Source organism: Rissa tridactyla, chromosome Z (genome assembly GCF_028500815.1).
Source record: "Rissa tridactyla isolate bRisTri1 chromosome Z, bRisTri1.patW.cur.20221130, whole genome shotgun sequence".
In the NCBI taxonomy this organism is placed as follows: Eukaryota; Metazoa; Chordata; class Aves; order Charadriiformes; family Laridae; genus Rissa; species Rissa tridactyla.
The window spans coordinates 73,198,884-73,222,267 of record NC_071497.1 but is presented as its reverse complement, the minus strand read 5'-3'; the positions used below and the strand labels follow the sequence as shown (position 1 = coordinate 73,222,267).

At 37.2% G+C, this 23,384-nt stretch overlaps 1 protein-coding gene across 2 annotated transcripts in view; it reads right to left on the bottom strand.

The window, feature by feature from the left end:
• Positions 1–23,384, bottom strand: part of NUP155 (nucleoporin 155) — a 34,305-nt gene that overhangs the window by 7,375 nt on the left and 3,546 nt on the right. The window contains exons 5-29 of one of the 2 annotated variants that reach the window (XM_054186067.1): positions 22,453–22,545; positions 21,486–21,652; positions 20,952–21,057; positions 20,320–20,393; positions 19,918–20,009; positions 19,687–19,784; positions 19,436–19,588; positions 18,470–18,570; positions 16,862–17,032; positions 15,703–15,813; positions 14,746–14,840; positions 13,103–13,191; positions 11,420–11,482; positions 9,757–9,816; positions 9,511–9,661; positions 8,566–8,632; positions 7,560–7,678; positions 7,248–7,351; positions 4,109–4,242; positions 2,955–3,146; positions 2,159–2,297; positions 1,389–1,524; positions 805–958; positions 431–535; positions 141–295 (exon numbers count right to left, since the gene is read on the bottom strand). In XM_054186067.1, the coding sequence (XP_054042042.1) occupies positions 141–295; positions 431–535; positions 805–958; positions 1,389–1,524; positions 2,159–2,297; positions 2,955–3,146; positions 4,109–4,242; positions 7,248–7,351; positions 7,560–7,678; positions 8,566–8,632; positions 9,511–9,661; positions 9,757–9,816; positions 11,420–11,482; positions 13,103–13,191; positions 14,746–14,840; positions 15,703–15,813; positions 16,862–17,032; positions 18,470–18,570; positions 19,436–19,588; positions 19,687–19,784; positions 19,918–20,009; positions 20,320–20,393; positions 20,952–21,057; positions 21,486–21,652; positions 22,453–22,545 (2,929 nt within the window). The remainder of the gene's footprint in view (positions 1–140; positions 296–430; positions 536–804; positions 959–1,388; positions 1,525–2,158; positions 2,298–2,954; positions 3,147–4,108; positions 4,243–7,247; positions 7,352–7,559; positions 7,679–8,565; positions 8,633–9,510; positions 9,662–9,756; positions 9,817–11,419; positions 11,483–13,102; positions 13,192–14,745; positions 14,841–15,702; positions 15,814–16,861; positions 17,033–18,469; positions 18,571–19,435; positions 19,589–19,686; positions 19,785–19,917; positions 20,010–20,319; positions 20,394–20,951; positions 21,058–21,485; positions 21,653–22,452; positions 22,546–23,384) is intronic. The other variant, XM_054186068.1, reaches the window with a different exon arrangement.

Below are 23,384 nucleotides of genomic sequence, written 5' to 3'. Positions count from 1 at the left end.
TTAGCAAACATCCTTGGGCATTGGCCTTTTCTTGTCCTTGGCCTTCTCTTAAAATACCTACCTATAAGGTTTTGATTTTAGTTTGTTTGGGTTTTCCCCAATTACCCCACTATATGCAATAGATCACACATACTCCATACCTATGCAGGTCAGCCAACTTAGCCAAGACTCTCGCTGCATTACTAAAATTTCTGTTCTTTTCGAAGTATCTCCACAGTAAATCCATATAACGGACTTTGTTTTGGTCAATCTTGGTCATCCGCACAAGGTAGGGTTCCAAAAAGGGGGCAGTAACCTGTAGAAGTCATAAAGATAACACTTATATTCTTGCTCTCTCCTCGTTTTTAAAGCATCAGCACTATTACAATTAACTCTTCCAGTTCAGTAGAACCCTCCGACAAATAATTTCATTGTACAGAGATGAGCTCACCTGTAACAGTTTGTCCGCCAAGTCAACTTGTATCAACCAATTGTAAAGTGCAATACTGAAGAGTTCATCCGTTGAACGCTGAGCCAGCTTTAGCATTTGTTCAAACTAAGGGAAGAAAAGACCAAAGCTGTTACTCTGGAAGTGGTTACATCACATCGAGCATTGAATACATATACAACAATACTTAGCTTCATGTTATTTGCATGCCATCATTTTGATGAACACTCTGTACACGAAGAAGCCAATTTATGACAAATCTTGACTTTTACTTCGCCAAACTATTCCGTAATTTAAAAAAAAATAATAAATTCTACACCCCTTCAAATCACACTATTTTCTGGAATGCAGTCATGATGTTTTTGTGAGTTTCTTACATGATGCCCTGCTTCTTCATTGCTTAGCATGTTGGGGTCAGATGACAGCACTGGAGGACCTGGCTTTTTGGGTACACTGGGAGACTGAGGAGCAGCTTTACTTTGATTCACTAACTCCTGAAGGGTGTCAGTGATGCACTTGTAGCTGTTCAATCTGCAAATACAGCAAAAGAAAATAAAAGCCTCACAATTTTCATTGTAACTATCTATGAAACACTCTTCTCAAAAGTTGTTACTGTATGCCTTTGTAAACACCACACCATTATTAAAATTGAAAAAAGGTCACAGTTTATTGTCAGGTAGTTGCCACAATCTACTTTGCTCTCAATCACCTAACAAGTCTTTCTGTAATGTTCAGATCATGTTTTTTGCATCTATCAGTTTACCCTCTGTTCCAGATTAAGATTGTGCTGTATTAATGATAATCAAGGACAGCATGCAGGGCAAAAACATTTATATTGTGTCCCTTATTATAAAATGCTCATTTGTCATTACCCCACATACCTTCCCCAAAAGAGATACTTTTCCAGTCACTTGAAATAAAGCACCTCATATAAAGGTAATAAGGTATCCTGAAAACTTGCCTCTCTTGAAAAGCTTGGAGTCCAACAACATCCTCTTCTGGTTCTCCATTTTTATAGAAATGAAGGCCAAGGCCCTGGGGATCTTTCTTCTCAGCAGCTGTAAGAGAGAGTTCTACTACTCCCTCATAGAAACGCACTAGAAAAAAAACCCAACAAATATCACCATTCATTATTTTATTAAACCTATGACAAAATTAAGGTGACATCAAACACTTTCCATTTTAGCAAGCAGGAAAAAATAAACTTTTTTCACTCTAGTCTGTATCATATAAAGGTTTATGCCTTTACCTAACCTAACCTGTACCTAACAAACATCCATGCATGTTTGAAGTTATGTATTTGTATAGAGGCTGAAATCTTGACTGTTACAACAGTTATACCTACATTTAAATTACGTACTAGCTTCTAGAGCACAAACAGGATTCAGAAACATCTTTCAAACAGCATATTTGGTATAACACGTTACCTGCAAAAGTATAGTCATTTACCATCTGCTTATAATTTTCCTAAAAACATTTTTACCACATATATGAAACAAATAAACACTGCAGTGTGAAAAAAAGTGGATGGGAAAATTTTTATACAGAAGTATTTTTTTTGATTGGTTGGTGAAATCTAGAAAGGCTTTATATGAGAACAGGTTGGCATATATAGGTAAAATGCTATAAAATGAGTTGAAAGTTAGTAAACAAAATAAACAAAACAGAAGACAGCACAAAATGATACTACAGAAACTATTTACCAGAACATGATCAATGATTGCCTCTTACCTTGCCTATATTGTGCACAAACATTAGCAAGGTCTACTTGATTGCTGATCTTCTGGTACTCTTTCAGTGACTCTCTTAGCATCTTCTCTTTTTCCAGTTTGCTTTGAGCCTGTCGAGAACGCTGAAGCAGTTCATTTGCCTAAAGACAAATGATGGGAAATTATTCACATGAACACATCATGAACAGATCATGGCCACTGTTTTAAGTTAATGAGTTTTTATTCCAAACTTCAAAGCTGAAACAGTAGAAACATCACCCTCTCAAAAGCACTCTCTCATCACTTGATAGCACAGGTTTCCAGCAGAAAGACTGTACAATGGCAGTAGAGAGAAGGGCTTAAGACTTAAACAACCAACTGGTTCCCCATTCTTCCCTCACCAGTTAGTTTTTTCAAATTTATTTGAAGAGCTTCAAAGAATGAAGTTCTTAAACACAATTATCTTTCCACAAATTCCATGAAACTAGGCAGCAGACAGAAAACATGAGACTATGCTGAGGAAAGACTGGAATAAGAATACATTTTATTAAGATCAAGAAGACAGTTTTGTTAGACATCGCATGGGAGGTAGACACCCTACGAACACTACAAATAACGGCAAATGCTTCAAACCAAAGCTCACGTAATTTTCAGCATTAATCAACTACAAGACATAAACATGCACATGACCTACCTTCAATAGTTCTCATGCTCTAGAAACTACTTAAGCGTAATGATTTACAAGCTGCCCATCTTACCTAACTTGAACATGTTCTAAAGTTGTGTTTTGGTGCTGTAAAACTTGGAAGTGCGCTTACCTTGGAACACACAGCATCATCAGTGCTATAAAGAAGAGGACAGATATCTTGCAAATGGGCAATGATGCCATCCACAGCAGCATTATCTCTGATATAACAGTTTATGAGAGAGGCAATGAGTGCTCCAGTCAACTCTCTGTCTCTAATTACCAAGTCTTTGAAAGCAGTAATCTTTAGATGTTCTTGAAGTTCCTGAAGATAGAAAAAATTTCATTAGTTTACCAAAGTTTTTAGTTTATTCTCTTCGGAAAAATCATATTATAGCAGCAAAATTAACTGTTTCCAGTAAATAAAAACATACAAAACTCCCAAGACTGAAGTGCACAGCATAGAAATACATTATTTAGAATACACACTAAATAGCAAAATGGAAATAATAAAGAAAGCCCTATCAAGAAAGGCATTAGACCCTTGGATGCCAAAGGACAGTGAGAACTCCTCTTTAGCCTGGAGAAGAGAAGGCTCAGGGGACAGTGTGTGGGATCTTACTAATATTTATGGGAAGGCGTAAAGAAGGTAAAGCCAGACTTTTCTCAGTGGTGCTCAGTGACAGAACATGATGCAATGACCAAAAGCTGAAGCAAAGGAAATTACATCTGAACATAAGAAAAATCTTTTTTACTCTACAGGCTGTGGAATCTCCACCTTTGGACATATTAAAAATCTTACTGGACACAGGTGTGGGCAATCCACAGCTCCCTTCCAACCTCAGCTGTTCCGTGATACATTCTGGATGCCTACTTACAAAAAAATGCAAGGGTTTGAGACTCTACAACCCTAGCGCTGTCCACTGTTAAACCTTTACCAACACAAAGTGTTTTGGCTGGACAACATTGGTCTATTCTTTTCAGCACATTTTGCAGAATGTGCTTAAGGTAAACACAGTAATTTATAAAATCAGACTCATTAACTGTCAAAAGTAAAATAAATTCTATTGTTAGTAACACTTCCAATTTGCTAAAATTGGGTGATGAGGTCAATACTACATGTGAGTCTCTTAAACACTTGCAACCTGAATAAAAATCTATATGTGGTTTAAGCTTCATGTTGTTTCTCAGTGTATTAAAGTAATACTTCCTTGGGAATATTTAGGTAGCAAAAGAAATTCAGATGTTAAATACAAACAAATTAAGATTATATGATTCAGCTCGTACCTTTTGAAGCTCACCTACAACAACACTGAATTGGTGCTCACACAGCAACTTCCATAAAGCCAGTGCCTGGCAAGTTTTGCGTATAAGCTGCTGGATGCCTTGAAGTGAGGTCTTCTCAGTTAGCTGCGCCTCAGCTGAAAAAGCAGAGATTGTCAATAAGTAACTGCGCTACATGTTTCAAATTAGCATGCAAATTTTTGTGTTTTTACAACAACAATCACGGAATCACGGAATCTTCAGAGTTGGAAGGGACCTCTAGAGATCATCTAGTCCAACTCCCCTGCTAGAGCAGGATTGCCTAAAGCACATCCCTCAGGGCTGCATCCAGGCGGGTCTTGAAAATCTCCAGAGAAGGGGACTCCACAACCTCCCTGGGCAGCCTGTTCCAGTGCTCTGTCACCCTCACTGTAAAGAAGTTTTTCCGTGTATTTGAACGGAACTTCCTATGTTCTAGCTTGTGCCCATTGCCCCTTGTCCTGTCGCTGGGAACCATTGAAAAGAGCCTGGCTCCGTCCTCCTTAAACCCACCCTTTAGATACTTGTAAACATTAATCAGGTCCCCCCTCAACCTTCTCTTCTCCAAGCTAAAGAGTCCCAGCTCTTTCAGCCTTTCCTCATAAGGCAGGTGCTCCAGTCCCATAATCATCTTGGTTGCCCTACGCTGGACTCGCTCCAGTAGTTCCCTGTCCCTCTTGAACTGGGGAGCCCAAAACTGGACACAGTACTCCAGTTGTGGCCTCACCAGTGCAGAGTAGAGGGGGAGAATGACCTCCCTCGACCTACTGGCCACACTCTTCCCTACGCAGCCCAGGATGCCATTGGCCTTCTTGGCGACAAGGGCACACTGCTGGCTCATGGATAATTTGCTGGCTACCAGGACCCCCAGGTCCTTCTCCTCAGAGCTGCTTCCCAGCATGTCCGCCCCTAACCTATACTGGTGTTTGGCATTCTTCCTTCCCAGGTGCAGGACCCTACACTTGCTTTTGTTGAACCTCATTAGGTTCTTCTCTGCCCAGCTCTCCAGCCTGTCCAGGTCACGCTGGATGGCAGCACGGCCCTCTGGAGTGTCGGCCACCTCTCCCAGCTTGGTATCATCAGCAAACTTGCTGAGGATACACTCTGTCCCCTCATCTAGGTCATTAATGAATATATTGAACAAAATTGGACCAAGTATTGACCCCTGAGGGACACCACTCGTTACAGGCCTCCAACTGGACTCTGTGCCGCTGATCACAACCCTCTGAGTTCTGTCACTCAGCCAGCTCTCGATCCACCTCACTGTCACCTCGTCTAGCCCATACTTCCTCAGCTTCCTAATGAGGATGTTATGGGAGACAGTGTCAAAAGCCTTGCTAAGGTCAAGGTAGATGACATCTATGGCTCTCCCCTCATCCAGCCAACCCGTTATAACATCATAGAAAGCTATCAGATTGATCAGGCATGATTTGTCCTTGGTAAATCCATGCTGACCACTTCCAATAACTTCCTGTTCCTCTATGTGTTTGGAGACGACATCCAGAATGAGTCGCTCCTTAAAGACAATCTCCTTAAATTTCTAATTTTTTTTTCCTCTTCCATTCTTGATTAATGCTGTCTAGCTCTCTTTAGAGCAAAGTGCCATGTTAACATTTCCCCAAAACAAATACCATCTGTTAACATTTACTTCAAACTATGCAATACAGGAGGAGTACTTTCTCAAAAAGTAGTATGGCTTCATGTGAGTGCACTGGATTTACATATCAGTGTTAAATTTTCGCTTGGATTTGTCATAAATAGTTATTACAGATGTATTTATGATGCACATAAAAGAAATAAAAATAAAACCATACGTACTCCCTTTTTGTTTGATTACCTGTATTTGCTTTTAGAAAGAACAATTACAATTACAACTTGGGTCAACAGTGTCTACACTATCTTTAAAGGAACAACAACCAAAAAACTAGTAACATTTAAATCTGGTAAGATGTATTATATACTCACAGAAAGAATAATATGGACATACTTATTACACAAGTGGAATACAATTGCAACAATTTATGTCTTTACTTTTGAGTGCTTACAGTTCAGATATGAGGCAGCAATAATTATATTGTGTCATTTAGCAATCTAAAAGAGTTTATGGGCTTTGGAATGCATAAAAATAAAAAATAAAATTATTAAATATCTACCAATTCTACATAAGCTATACTATTGGAGGAAACGAGTTCAAAGGGCCATGTGACAGGCCAAACAAAGGTCTAAACAAAGTTTTGTAGACATTTCAGCAACTGTAACTTCAGCAATTTGCATCGCAGTATTTCTTTTTAATAGGACAACATACTCACTTGCCTCACAAATGAATTGCTTAACAATTGCTATCCTGAAAATATAAATGAGTGTGCAGCTACTAAGTATTGTAATGAGGAGATGAAACAATCTTATGAACCATGGACAACATTAGAAAGAAAAAAACCCAAACAACAGGTAAGCATACAAAGAAACCTCTAGTTCTGTATTTCAAGATTGAATGTGAAAATAGGATAAAGAGGATACATATCTACAGAAGAGTTGAAATTTAATTCTTTTTATGAGAGAGAGAAGTTTAAAAGTGCTTCCAAGTTCAAGTACTTTTACTTTAGCTTAATAAATGGAAAGATACAACTTGTGTTTTGCAGTGGCTCAAGACCACTAGATGTTACTGTGTTGAAACCTAGAATCTCTTCATAGAGGGATATTCTCATTTGTAGACTGCTTTAATTAGTTGCAATATTAAAGCTTTCACTGTCAAACTGAAAGGTAACACCTGTAGCATATAAAAAACAAAGTCTCTTGCCACTGTCATCCTAAAGGCTGTCTGGGTATATACTTGACCTCTAGTAGAGCCATACATACCTGATTTTTTTCACATCGGTATCACTGCAGAAGCACTGCTTCTCATAGAACAGTATGATATGGTCTATACCATATGAAAAGTGCTAGCAAAGTTAGCATCCAAACTACAGTGCTTTTTCTGAAGAACTTATTACTGAGTGTGGCATACTGATTAATGCTAAATTTGTATGGGAAAAAAAGCATTCACATGTTTTAAAAAGAAAAGTGAGAAAGGCAACATCTAAATGCAGCATTCCCTCATACTTCCTGTTCAAAAGTAATTACATACCATGGTATTTCCTCTGGAGTTCTTGCTGGACTTGCTGAGAACTTCCACCATCGGGCCGCATGAAACCCAGGAGCCTCTGTTGCAGATTAGCTGGTGTACTGAAACTGCAATTCCAAAATAAAAAGAGATATCAATATGATTACAAATACAGAATCTTTTAAAGATTAATTTTAACAACTCATTTTTAGTATCTGACTAGTTGCAGCTGGAGACCACACATACACTTCAACTCAACACAAATACGCATGGTATAGTTTTTCAAAAGCTGGACATTAAATACCACTAGTAAATTTAAAACATCATGAATAATACCTTGGGTTTCCAAGGGCTCCTACTGTAGCAAACTGGGAATTTCTGTCCAGAAATTCTTGTAAACCTTTTAGTTCTTGTAGTACACATTCCAGCGCATGAGATGGAACACTGCTTTCTACCTGCAAAAGAAAACAGACTTCTTTACAGAAAGCTTAGTTTCCAAACTTTTTTCCAAAAATTTATAGTTTTAAACTAAGGCTTCTAAAAAGACAAACGCAACAAAGAGGGTACAACAAATAAATAGCGTAACAGTAATGCTATCATTAGAACACAACACAGTCATTGAGGAGGGGACACACATGTGAAGAGTCAGTAGTCCTCTGAAGATATACTGTATTCAAGATGCTACTTTCTTTGTGCCTCTGATAACCAAATCAGTTGTGTTTTACTATTTCCAACTGTGAACTTAAACAACGGTTGAGCACTGCTAAGACACAGAGTCTTAGCCAAAGTCTTCCAGAGTGTCCCAGTTACCTTATAACTGAAGGAAGAAAGCTCACATAGCAGTTAATTTGCATTGCTGAAATTACTCAGTTCAGGATTCTATTAACATCCGCAGTCAGAAAAGATTTTGCTATTTTGACCACAGACAAAAAGCAAAACACCAAGATTTTAGTCAGGAAGATGCTGGAAATCTTTTGGTGTCCTTACTTAACTGCAATGTTTATTCCAACCCAATAAAGCGTTTTATTTTTAGGCTTTGTCTAGAAGGGGTATGCATAAATGAAGGAAGTGCAATCACTAAACATGGAGAAAACTCGCCATTGACAATTAACAACAGAGATCAAATTACAGTTAGGTTTCTTAAGAAGTAACATTCAAAATACTAGCTTAAAAAGATTTAAAACCTACAGTTACTCCTCAGTTAAGAGCGCAGCACTTAAGAAAATATTCAAATCATAAAGATGTTTTTTTTCCCATATCAGTTTATAATTGGGAACAATAACAGGGTTTAAGACATATACTACAAGGAACTTTTAAAAATACAAAATAATCTTTTACATACTGCAACAACTTCTCGATTGCCACTTTTGAAAACTCTCTCCACAACTATACTGCCATCCCAAATATTTCTGCAACACAAAACAGTACTGTGTTAAAAGCCAAGTAATATATGCAACTATTTTTGCAAGTCTTCCACGTATAATTTCTTAAGAAAGAAACGGTAATGCTTTTCACTTCAAGGTCTAAAATAAGGATTTAATTTGGCAAAAATTAAGTATTCAAAAAAAGTTACCATTATACATTTCTGAATGCTACAGATACAGATAATTAACAAAATTTCAAATTTTAAAACTTTAATCAAATGAATTCTGATAGTCTCAAATACTTTAAAGATAGGCCAATGTTATTCTCTGGAAATATAGTGTAGGCAAACAAGCATCGTAACAAAAATTTCTTTCCCACCCAGCCTGCAGAGAGATGATAAACACATGAGGACCTGTGCTCTTGCCTGGAGTGTTTAGTAACACAGGACTCAACATCCAAGTAACAGAATCCTCTTTAGTCTTGCTTCATTACTCTGATTTGAGCATTTTGTTTAAAGCTTGTTAACAGAAAGTACTTCACGCCAGGACTTTGATCCCGTATGTCCTTCTGCATTTCTGCTTCATCCTTTGGTAGGAGTTTAAAACATACAGCTCATAGGTTTGAAAAATAAAACTGTGGTTTTCAGAGTTGTGCATATATATACACTTGATTGCAGGATCAATGTCTAAGCAGCTTTCCTGTCCTAGCTGTTCACTGAATGTATTATTATTAATAGAGCTCTAAAGAGAATGTATTATATCAACAAGTACTTCATTAACACAACATAAAAAAGCACTTCACTAATTTCAAATTTAAATGCCACTAAGATAGAATTCAACACCCACAAACATTAGACGAAAGAAAAAAGAAAAACTATGAAACAAATTGAGTGACTGAGTATCTTTTTACACCAACACCTCACCCTATAATCCGAGCAAAGTATATGCAGATGCCATTGTGTCTTCCAGAGAATACTATCTCGGGACCCATCATTCCACTAATGGAGGTACCAGGGTGAGACATGGAATTCCCAGAAGGTAACATGGGAGTTGACATACTAGGAGGTTGTAAACCTAGGGTAAAAGTATGTAAATATTACTCATTTGAATGCAAATAAAAAAGCCTAGTTGAAAAAAAATTTCTCCAGCAAAGGAAAAGGCAGCGTTACCTTGCCCAGGTGTTGTCAAAAAGCTAACAGGATACGGACTATCAACAGTCAAAGGCGGACCTAAAAGGGAAGAGAAATAAAGGTAAGTTTGTTAAAAACAAAAAAACAAAGAAATAAAAAACCCCACAAACCAAAATATAACCCACAAAATCCCTGTGCAAAAGCAGCAAAGTTGTTAAATCAATCATTTTAAAGTTAGAATCATTCTGACAGCTTTTATGTACAGTGAAATACCAAATTGCACTCACTTCTTATAAACACAACACTCTGTAAGTGAAGCAAATGCATACACTTCTTTCAAGAACAGTTATTAAGTATTTTTTTTCCATCATTCATGTGTTATTTATTGCATACCATCTGTTCCCTGCATTGAGCACAATGCTGTCCACATACTTTTTGTTGTTCTTCACCTTCTGACTGCTCCCATTCCTGATACAAGCACCTATTCTCAAAGCACTCACCTTCAATCATTTAGATCTTTTTTTAAAAAAAAATAAATCAACTTTACCTTCAAAGCACTCAACTGAAAGAAACTGGTATTATTACTCTTAATTTTTACATAGGGCAGTTGGACAAACACTGTTAAATTAGAACATTCAGTTTGAGACTGTCCACGGCCGCAGATTCAGCTGTGAATACTCAACCCTCCTGCAAATTAAGTCTGAATACCTAACTTAAGACCCCAAAATATGAGCAACACATGTGGTCATCTACAAAAATGTCCATGTACCATCAGCATGTATGATGATATATCGCAGAAAGGGCAAGCTGGCACTCTGAAAATTCAGCTTTTATCAAATCAGTCCTTCTTGCTTGTTCACTAAGCTTCTCTCTACTTGGCAACACACAACAGTGCAAAAGATAACAAAGTCCTTCACTAAACAGTGACAATGCATTCTCAGAGCATATTCTCCTGCCTGCCAAGCAAATCACAAACTTGCAGAAAAGCAGCAAGCAAATGCATGACTAGGCTTTCAACACAGCAAGAGAAAACTAAGTTAAATGTGCTGTCCTGGTTTCGGCTGGGATAGAGTTAATTTTATTCCCAGTAGCTGCTGCGGTTTGGATTTAGTATGAGATAAACGTTGGTAACACATGTTACTAAGTAATGTTTATATTAAGTCAAGGACTTTTACAGCTTCCCACAGAAGCTAAAAGGGAGCACAGACAGGACAAGGTGGCCGAAGGAATATTCCATACCAAAGACATCATGCTCAGTCTATAAACGGGGGTAGGCTGGGTGGGGGCAGGAATCCATGATTGCTGCTCAGGCAGGATGGGCTCAGCCATCGATCATTGTGGTGGTGAGGGCAATTGTATTTCATCACTTACTTTGTATATACTTTTACCATTATTATTATTTTCTCTTCTATTACTGTTCTATTAAACTGTCTTTATCTCAACCCACAAGGCTGTTGGGTTTTTTACTTCTTTTTCTCCCTACCCTAGTGGGGGCAGGGGATAGTGAGCAAATAGCTGCATGCTCCTGGCTGACGGCTAGGGTTAAAACACGACACATGCCTGGCCTTTTAATGACAACATTATTGTAATATAGCTTCACATGCAAAATTTCAATTTTAAGCAATTTCTGTCAGCACGGCCTGACCCACCATGTGGGACATCCACAATATCAGAATCTTAATTTCACATGACAGTTCTCTACCCTTTGAGCAAACGGAGTAAGCAGTAGCAGAAGAATGGTGCCATCTTCCACCTGGACCTGTCACTGAAGCAAAATGGAAACACATCCTTCGATACTAGGTTTCAAAGAGGCATATATGACAGCAAACGATAAAAATATCCAAACTTTTAGACTTGGGAAAATCACATTTACTTCTAAAAGGAGTCACCTTATTGACTACAGAGCTTCTTGTCAGTTCCCCCACACCTTACTTTCATTCTCAGTCTGCTCCTAGCACCTGTTCTCCCCATAATTCCTGTTCCCTCCAACTCAGATTTAATTTTACTTTCTTACTCTTTGCCTCAGCTCCTGCCCGCATTGCTATTGTTCCACATCATCAGGCTTGGAAAGCGATGCCATTGATGCATTAAAAATAGCCACTCTTCTTAGTATTTTAATACTAGCTAAGAATTCTGAAAAAGAGGGTCAACTGTTTTTCCAAAACTCCATTCCAGTTCAGCACACCTTTCTCCAATACTTACGAACGTGGATATATGACAAAAATGGAATTTCTTTGCATTCCAGGCAATCAAGTTTTTTCCCCAAGTCTGATGTGTAAAATTGAATGCTGCATGTCAGATAAGGGTAAAGGATCTTGGAAATTAATGAGTTCCTGACTAAAAAATGTATTTAATTTAAGTCAGTGAGTTCCAAATTCATAGAATCGCTCAGGTTGGAAAAGACCTTTAAGACCATCAAGTCCAACTGTTAGCCTAGCACTGCCAAGTCCACCACTAAACCATGTCCCTAGCCACCGCATCTACCCATCTTTTAAATACCTCCAGGCATGGTGACTCCACCACCTCCCTGGGCAGCCTGTACCAGTGTTTGACAACCTTTTCGGTGAAGAATTTTTTCCTAATATCCAATCTAAACTGCCCCTGGCACAAATTGAGGACACTTTCCTCTTGTCCTATCGCTTGTTACTTCAGAGAAGAGACTGACACCCACCTTACTACAACCTCCTACATCATTATGAATTTCTTTTGTAAAAACCCTTAAGACCTGGAACTGAGTAACACGTGTTAAGGGACAAATTCCTAAAGCAACTGTAGTAATTTCAATGAATCTGAGTAATACAGAAAGGCCTGCATACCAATAAGCATCAAGTTCTGAGGAGAAAGATTAGACACTATTCTCATTTGCATGTGGCACTGATGACCTAAGCAGAAAGCAAATGCTGAAGCTAGAGCTTTTACAGGGAGAAATCACTCCAAATGACTAACCCATTTCTTTATCAAAATTTTTGTTTTCTTTTCATAAGCAGTATCTGATGAAGCGTGACAATGACACCGTAAGAAGATAATCTGCTTTAGCCACACAACAAACCAACTAATCTTTGTAAAGTTTGAACTATAGTATTCATAAATTGTTCTCTGGCTGCTGAACTGCCTCTGGCAGCAAGAAACATATACCTTCTTCACATAATCTTAATAGACTATATGCAACATGCAGACATAGTTAAAGTCCACATCAACCTCCCATGGAATCCAAGAATCACTCAAGAGAAATGGAAAAAACCCTGCAATTAATTAGCCAATGAGTGGAAAATCAAGAACTATTTCAGACAAAAAGAACACAGGTACTTGTGAGAAGACAAAATATTATATATTTCAGGAAAAAAACCCCAAACCTGTCCCAAACCATGAAATGCTTGCTACTTACTGGCAGGAACAGGAGAAGCCAAGATAGGTCCAACATTACTTGGAGGAGGCAGAGCTGATGGAAACCTCATCTGTGCTTCTCCACCATACCTAAAGTTTAAATGCAAAGATAAAAATTCCTCACGCTCCATACACAGTCCATTTAACTTTCACGTCTTCAAGAATTAACAGGATTTTGGGGTTCTTTTAAAATGGGCAATAAAAAAACAGCATAACTTTTCAGAAATATCTTTGACTTTTGTCAGAAGAAAAGAAAACTAAATGCATACGCGTTATATGAAAAGCACAACATATGCAATTGCAAAGACAAGTTAGATGAACAACTAAGTATTTTTTTGTGGATGTTTTAAGTCCTGTTGTGATATGATACAATCAGGCTTCAGAGAAAAATTTACCAATTCTCAAAATCAGGTTTATGCTTTATATGTTTTTAAGATTTGCCTCTACAGGGAAGTGGAAGGAAGGACACAGTTGCCATGACCCATGCTTATCCTTCTATCTTCCACAAGTCATTTCTATCCATCTCTCTCCTATAGTGCTACACGAGCACCTTGTTACGTCTTTCCTTGCTAACACCCATCTCTCCAGAGTTATCATCCACATTTTCTATCAGATCTTGTAATGTAATTGAGTTTACAAAGAACAACTATTCATAGCCTACTGAGAGTAGCCGACTTGATCTAACACCTGCACAAGTTTTGGAAAAGGACAAGCAAGCTTTAGGGAACATTACACACCAACTCTAATGCAGACATACAGTCCAAGATGCACATTTTATCATCACTTTTAACAGCTGCATCTTACCAACCCCCTTTTTTCCTCCAGGTCACGTGGCCCTCCTACAGGACAGCCAAGAGATCCATAATATACCAACTTGTATAAGGCAGCTAATTAAAATATACATATATTACCAAAAACCTGTTTTTCCTTCAGGCTACATGATACACCAACTTGATTAAGGTAGCTAGTTAAAATATACATATCTGCACCATACCAAGGATATGTAGCACTTAAGATACATAGATGACAAATTAATCCTCCAGAGTGGAAGCCCGTACTACCTCACTCAATTTGTAGCGGAAAAAACCAAACCAAACAACAAATAAAAAAATAAATTAAAAACCCTCAACATCTATGACCAAGAGCCATAAGGCCCTGAACAGGGTAAGGCCACTTGAATATAAATTTCCTTGGTGCAATGGTCAACAGCATAACTAACTACAACGTTAAGAAAAAAACAAAACCCAACCAAAAACCAAACACAACCCCCCCACAAAAATAAAAAAAATCTGTCCTTTTTCCACTGCCTGAGTTGCTCTCATTAAAGATATTACCACACATTGCACTTCTGTGAAGTATAGATAAGTGCATTTCAAGCACATTTAACTGCATTTTCAGTAGCCTCCACTACATGTGGAATACAAGCGTCCAAAAGGGGAAACAGCCACAAATCACCATTACAGGAAGCTTCCTTTGTTGAAGAGCCCTGAATTAGTGCAGAACCATAATCCACCAGAGTTAACAGTCTATGCTCATTTTAAAACAGCACTCGCTCAGGCAGCAGGTTAAAGAGCCTGTACAATTATTCAGTGGGTGTAGTGATCCTGCATAACATTCACAACAACCTACAGAATTGAAACTTACCTGAAGAATGCTCGAGTAGCCCAGGCCGATACCTCTCTATCACATGCAGCATTAGAACAGGCCAAGATAAGGCAAGTGGCACAGGCTTGATCCTCCTAAGGCATATTATACTGTTAGTGTTGCAGCTTCTATCAAGGTGGTAAGAAACGTATAGAAGTTATATTGCTCAATAACTAAACAGTGAATACTTTTTGCATAATTTTATTTAGAAGGCAAGGAAATCAGCTCTTCCCAATTATAGACAGGAAGTGAATCACAGGGAGGCATCCCACTATAGCAGGTAAGTTTTTGCTACACAGTTCTTGCAAACTCAGTATGATTATGGGTAGGAAACAATCTCCATGTCTGTCACCTAATTATGTCTAAGAATCACGCAATTTCTACAGAAACGTAAACTAAGATTGTGTTTGAAGAAAAAAAATCTATACAAATAATGGTATGAATATTCTAATGGCATGTTAAAACATCACTTAGTATGTCCTATCAAAGCACAAGAGTATGGATTACAGTGAACATTCACTACAGATACTAATCAGTACTAGTCAAAATTGTCACCTGTGTTTGTCATTCACCTTAAACAAAAACACAGACCAATTTCACACATTTCTACTGGCCTTCAAAATGTAAAAACCTCTTGTAGCGGTAGGAATTTAACTTTTTTAGAAACTCTTCCTCCGCTTCTAAGAATTGAATTATACTTCTGCGTACAAGAATCTAAGAATGTCAGGGAAAGTGGATTACACTTCCATTTTTAAGTATCATAAAATGGTAAGTTATTTCTCATTATACAATCTTGGTTTATGTAGACAACACAGGAGGAAAAGCTAATACTTTAATCAATAAATGAAATGATAATTAGAAGTTTATAGAAACAACAAAAAGGTGACAAGGGAAGTAATTATATTTATATAAATATTATAAATCTTCCATTTTGCACAACAGGTCAAAAGCTCTTACCTGATGCAACTTGAAAAACCTTTCAATCTCTTCTCCGTCTCCACCTATATTACTAACAAGCAGATGCCGCAGCTGATCAACAGGTCTGAGCTTATGAAACATAAAGCTCCCCTAGAAGTAACCCAAAATAAGTTAGAATAAAGATGTCTTTACTCTGGCCACCTCAACATACCCTCCCCACAATGCTTATCTTCAGCATTCTGAATTTTCCTTTGTTGCGTTATTGGATCAAAGTATAAAGTGAATGGTGCGTAAAGCGCAGTTCTCATTCACATGTAGAAAATTCTCTACTGAGTCTAGGAAAGGCAGAAAACATACTGCAATGGCTATAAACTCTCCATAAACTGAGTTACTTTTGCTGTTCTTAGCCTAACATGAAGTATACAACACAAATATATAGCATGCATATACAGAAAATAAGGCTTTATGTATCTTACAAATCCTCAAAACTGCCTAGAAAAAAATGCTTGAAGAATTAAAGATCAAGGCCATAGTAAGACTCTTCACTCAATCACCTTGCCTGCATCTATACTAACTACTGGAGGGTGTCTTTAACAAAACAGTTGCAATTAAACAAATGCAGGTTGAGTCTAGAGGTTGCAAGACATTAACGATTAAATTTTTTTTTAATTGCCTACTGGTTAAAATACCAAGTGCCCTAAAATATTGCTAAATGTAATCAAAAAAGAGAAACAAGGAAGTTAATTTCTTTTTTCCTTTTGTGTGTTTTTTTTTAAACCCTTTCAAAAAACCCCTTTAGGACTTCTATGACAAAGAAGAAATTATATATTCAAATCTCAATTGCCAACAATATTTACTCAAAATGTATTTTCTGGGCAGCCAGTGTCTGTTTCAATTTCATATAATCATGAGTACAACCAAGGTTAAAAGAGCTTCTCAGATGATCTGTATGTGCAAGGGTCTCTGGAGACCAACAAAAACTCTTAATGCACTGTACAAGAGAAGCTGGCCCAATAGCTTTGAGTAAATTTAAAATATGTACAGATGGTTTAAGCAATCTTCTTCCTTATTCCTTTTAATGTTCAAAATAGAATCCTTAAAACATACAAAAAATTAATAAACATTTACAGGTTTGGATCAACCTTGCAACTTTATACTTACACTTCTGATTTCCTATATTACGAAAAATAATACTCACCTGAGCTGAAAGCAGAACAAACTTCTTAGGTGGCAGCATATGTTGCTGCACAACAACAGGTGAATCAGTTATTGGAATAATGTCTTTATTGAGCGGTGTTACAATCTTCTGAACTTTAAATTCATCAATAGCAGAAAGAGCCCAGGAATGTCCATCAATACGGGTGGTCATCTGAACAAGGGACGGATATTATTCAAAGTCTGGTAACAGACATGGATTTTGTACATCCATGGTGATATTTTACTATTTACCATTTAAAATTACACAGAATAGAATCTACTCTTGACACAAGAAAACCCAAAGAAAATAAGCAAGTTCTTATACTGTCTAACAGAAGGTTACCACCAAATTTACAGCTATACATACTGTTGCTTTTGGGAGACAGGGAATAATATATTGCATCTTTTGGGGGACAGGGATAGCGTTTTGTATTTTAATGTAAAACAACTTGCAAAATGGGATCTTTTAACGCTGCTAAAATATAAACAGCAACAATCTGCTAACTATACAGAACTAAGTACCAAAGGTATCATGAATTTAAATTATTTCTTAAAGAATCAAAAAATGCTGCAACTGAATCATAAAGGTTTACAAGACAGCTGGCAGCAGTACTTCAGATATAACTCAAGAAAATATATGGTAGTGAAGACATTTCAGAAAACCCACGTATGCTAACAAGGAAGAACTGCTGCTCAAGAATAAGCTGCCGTTTCGGTTGGGAAACCCAGCTGTCTGTTACTATTGAATGCCTTGGTGGAAAAAAAAAGGAAGTCAGCACTTGGGATATTTACGTGTAAGTTTTTGCAGGGAAGGGATCTGGAGTAATTATAAAGCTCCTCTTTAGTTACTAAAGCAGTAGATAAATTAAAACCTGACTTCGAAACTTTACAGTCTCTCCATTCACTCCAACTCTACCACTGCTCCTCCAATAATACTATTTTTGACATGTCACTCATGTACTTCAGCAGAAGACTTCGGACTTCCTTCAGAGCTGGAATACATGAAATGTTGCATAAGGCAACTAACCCCCTCCAAACCCCTCTTACAAACCCACTTATGTAGCAACTAGGAAAATCAGAAAAAAACATGTGAAACAATGAAGAGGTTAATCATGTCTGAAATTTAATGAAGATGTGGCATACCAGTTTAAATAAAGAAACCCAAAGTCTCTAGCATCTACATTTTAAACGACCTTTGTGAAATTTTATCCTCAACAAACACTATATACTGTGAGAAATGTCTTCCTACGCTTGTGCACAATACGCAGCATGCTATAGACAACTGTGTTTTTGAATATGCTAATTAGAAGTCAAGTCTTAGAAGTCAAGGCAATTGCTTTTGACACATAGCTTGCAATAAGCTAGAAAGCATGGCTGAATTAGGATTTCCTAGTCAGAGATCAGTTCCCATTCACCAATAAAACTGCCTACTATTTTTTTTTCTTTGAAGCATATTGATTAGTAGCTTTGTAAGTGTTTCCAAACTCCTCATGAGGTTTTCTGTGAACTACCCATTTCTTGCAGATAGTATTATTCAAGTATCTGTTATCAGAAAGGAAAAAATAATATCTAAATTCCATCAAAATTGTCTAAAAGTTTGCTTTAGTACCTGTGTTTCCATCATTGGCTTTTGAAAAGGGAACGAATCGTGATTGATACACCACAAGATGTCATTATCCTCATTTTCTGAAGCTGTCATCAGCAGGACCCCTATCAAGAACACCAATATGGTTTGTATTAGAAGTCATAATCATGCATCAGATGCAAATCCATTAATTCATTCCTTATTTAGTAAAAAGCAATCTTTAAGTCCTAATCATACAATTGGAACAACAAATAGTATCTCCTGAGTTTGTACGTCATAGAGTTCTTCAGGTCACTTTCAACACCATTTGCCATCTACTCTAACAGGTACAAACAGAAATAAGCCTAAAATAGGTAGAACATCCCTCAAAAGTGAGATGCTTAAACAGATTATGGATGAAAAAACATAAGGAAATGACTTCGAGGATAAAAATTATTATGTATGACCAGAAGGGTCAGCAACATAGAGATATTTCCCCCCCACCACTCCCAGCCCTGCACTTCTGCAACACTTTTAAAAACTCAGACTACAATCAGAAATGATATAAAGCTAGAGCCATGTGGCGGCTGTTTGGCATCTTATATGGCATCAGTAGCTAAACAAGCTAAAAAATAAATAACAGTCAGCATACACTAAACTCAGCATAAGAGGCACTAAATAGGTAAGAAGCCTATTCTATACCCTGCTTTCAAGAGCTAATCACACATCACTAGAGACATGTAGGCGCATTTGAACACATTAAATCTACTTTATGGTGAGCTTAGAAGAAACTGTTGATCAACACATGAACTGCTCAAACACAGCACAAGAACTAAATTCTGAAAAATATGACTACCTTCCACTTCCAAAACCTCTCCCATTAACACACAGAAGCCATGCTTAGTTCTTCAGTTATTTTCACTGCTTCAAACTCTCCAATGTAAAAACAACGTGATAGTGATTGTCACAAAAAAATAATCAATTTCACCTGAACTGTTTTCCACTGCTTACCTTTGCTATAAAGAGCTCTGTGAACCTTTGCGGGCTTCTCCACATTAGAAGAAGCTGAAAATCCAGGCGGCAAGCGGACGTGAACCAAGGTTAACATGGAGGGACGAGCTGTTGGATGCTTAAATGGTGAAGTACTGAAATACAGTCTGACACCTGAACAAAAGATAAAAAAAAAAGGTCACAATTTTGCTAAACTGTGCAGATGACATTTATCTGTTTACAAGGAGCGGGGACTAGCATTGCTTTCTTACCTGCATGTGTGATTGCTAGTAGTTGACAGTCTATGGATTCAGAATTTTCAATCACTGCTATTTGAACAATAGGCTTAAATACAGAACGATCTATTGTTCTAAAAAAACAAAATACAAAAAAAACATACACTCTCAATTCAGAGAATTAAGCAAACAACATTCTTCAAAAATATAGCATGAAACTATTGGCCTTAAAGGAAGCCTCTTACTCTGTAATTGTCATAAATATACCTGGCAATGCTCCCAGCAGCAGAAACTATAGCATTTTGTGAAAGAGAAGTAACCCTGGTCATTCCTTGACCATCTTGTCCCAAATCGTAAACCTGCAATTCAGTAACACAGCTTAGTGATTTATGGTTGAATTAATTAATACAGCCTCACCTATCAAGCAGCAACTCAAACTCTATTTTTATTTCATCCTCATGTTTCCATGTAACTGAGGGAAAGATCAAAAGGCTACTCTTTCCTCAGAAGGAAGTTTTTTGCACACACTTCAGCACACACTTTTGTTACAAAAAGATAAACTGGAATAACATCCTGACATAACTACAGAGAATTCCCAGGTATTAAGGAAAACTTAAAGAGTTATATATACATTAGTAACATAGCAAACAGTCAGAAGAAGTCACATACTTGCAGCACTCCTTTTTCTGAGCGGGTGTGTAAGATATTTCGAGAGTTATCAATGGCAATTTGAACCACAGGATCTGGGGAGGGGGACAAAAAAGAGAGAACAAGCCAATCAACACTGGATTTGGTGAAAACAAGTTGAAAACAAGACAAAATAGCTATAAAATAATTAATTGTAAGTTAACAAAAACTGCAGGAGTCCCACACAGGACTCCTATCAGAAGCCATTTAAAACAGCAACCAATTTCACACAATTAGTAGTAAACTACAAAAAAAAGAAGGGCAAAAAATTGTATAATAATTTCAAATTAATTTTTCACTGAACAGTGAAACAGGGTAAAATTATTTACTTAAAGATTCTACTGCTTGCAGTGATTCTACTAAGCACATTATTTTTGTACTTCAGAAAACTAACTTTAGTCATAAATATCAAACTTTCCAGGCATTGGTATGCATATCCTGAGCTAGACACACAAATAAGTGACCTGATTTTTATAATAATCAACTACTGCAAGTTTCATTGACCATAAATAAATGCTCTGAATGAGGAAACTATTCAGGAAACGAACTTCTTTACAGTATTATTTAAAAGATTACGTTAAATTATTGGGTAAGTTTTTAACATCAGTACTTACCATCCTCTGAGAATGTGAACTGTAGCAAGGAGGGAATAAGGAAAGATAGCGCGCTCTTTGAATGATTAATTTTTCTACAGCGCTGGCTAAACCAGCCTGCTTCAGCCTACAATTGAAAATAAATACAGCATTAAAAAAAAACAAAAACCCAAAAAACAAACTACTAGTTATATTGAAAAATTGGTTAACAGGACAAGTATGAAAACAAGTAAAAATCTAACTACATTGATTTAATTGAAAAAGTATGTACTATTCAATTGAAACAAACAGGTGATCATTAAAAGGAAAACTTGACATAAAAAAGGGTGCAGGATATCACAATTTTATTTTTGAAGTTGAAAAAAGCTGTGTTGCTATTCCTCATATAATTACTACTTCTTCAAAGAAAATGTATTTACACTAATATATCAGAGTTGCATACAACATTACAGAAGAAAAAAAGACAGCAAACCTGACATGTTTTAGAGCTCTTAGTGCCTAGATCCCACAACCATAAAACAATGAAAAATGCCCATGTGTAAAACCTATAGTCACCTGGTACGCTACTTCATATAAGCAGCCATCTTTCCCAGCCAAAAAGATACGCCCGTTATCAGTGGATGTTATTGCCAGAATGTAAGTATTGTCAGTAGGGAGCGAATAGAGAGGGTCTGGTAGCAGCTGCATTCCACCAGACATACTGTCATTGAGCGATCCAGTACCTTAAATGAATAAATAAATCATCTTTAGTTTTTAATTTGTTCTAATAGATATTACAGATCTGTGATAAGAAGCATTTTGGAAAACAGGAAAAATTACAGCGGATTTTAAAATTACTAAACACATGCTGGAATAGCTACTCTCCAAAGTGAACTGCAAAACAACAAATCTCCTGTTTTTAAAAAAATTAAAGTAAATTCTCTGTATAAGTTTCCAAGTAAGGAAATGCAACGTTTTTCATTTCTGTACATTGTCATCTCCTCTAAATGTCAAAGTCTAAACCACAGATTTCTAATTTTTGCTCTTTTACACCAAGATAGCATAGAAAGACAAAAGATTGTAAGCCTCTCACTTTCTCCAAACAATTCTGTATTTTCTCTATTATATGTATGCCATTAAAAAAAAAAATGGTATCAGAGTATTAATTTCTGTGGTTGGAATACCAGTGACAACCAGGTTAATGTATTCAACAGATCCAAGATCCATGCCTACTTCTTCTCTCCCCCTCCAACATGCTGTTTAATTAACATAAGCACCTGTTTCAAAAGCTCTTTTTATGCTAAACAGGTGAGTAATACAACTCAATGCTCCTATGTGAATCCAGGATCCAGCAAGTGCGCACCCGATAAAAATTACTTCCCCTGTCCATAATATGATTCAAAAATTAGCAAGGCACTTAGCACATGGTCTTGCTTTTCTTTTTTTTTTTTTTTTTTTTTAAATAGTTTAAATGGCTACTAATGAAACAGCCACATATGCTTGTTAATGCACAACAGAGAATGAGGGGAGAAAAGAGAATTACCTGCTTGTATATTAGAACAACTAAGCCCTAAGATCACAATATCCACAGGGGTAGCCAGAACAAGTAAGTGTCGTACATGAGGCTGGAAGATGCCTAAAGAAGGGGAGAAAAAAAAATTTTAGTTTGCAGCCAACCTCTCAGATCACTATGATGTATCCAATGTATCCATTGCAAAGACAAATTGACTCATTAGAGGGAATAATCATATTTAAGACTTAATGATCTGTGAAACTCTAGAATTAGAAGGGAATATCAGTCAACAGTTCAGCTTTCAGTTCATGAAACACAGGATCTTTAAAACGGTATTTTTCTTATATGCATGCTTATATTAAATCCAACCCTACAGTGAATTCACAGAATGGTAGGGGTTGGAAGGGACCTCTGGAAATTGTCTAGTCCAAACCCCTTGCCAGAGCAGGGTCACCTAGAACAGGTTACACAGGAACGCGGCCAGGTGGGTTTTGAATGTCTCCAGACACGGAGACACCACCTCTCTGGGTGGAGTCACCTCTCTGGGCAGCCTGTTCCAGTGCTCTGCCACCCTCAAAGGAAAGAAGTTCCTCCTCACGTTGAGATGGAACTTCCTATGTTCAAGTTTGTGCCTGTTACCTCTTGTCCTGTCCCCGGGCACCACTAAAAAGAGCCTAGCCCCATCCTCCTGACACCCACCCTTTAAGTATTTATAAGCATTGATAAGATCCCCCCTCAGTTATCTTTTTTCCAGGCTGAAAAGACCCAAGTCTTTCAAGTTTGACTTCAATATTATCTAAGCAGTAGCTATGAAAAGAACGGAGAGGGCTAGAAATCAGGTTCTCATAGAAGTTATCACTTGAATGTGTAAATTTATAAAAAGTACAAATGGTACAGTATGGTGTGGCAAAAAAATGCAAGCTTATCAGTGTAAATAATTTTTAAACTTTACATTACTTTTG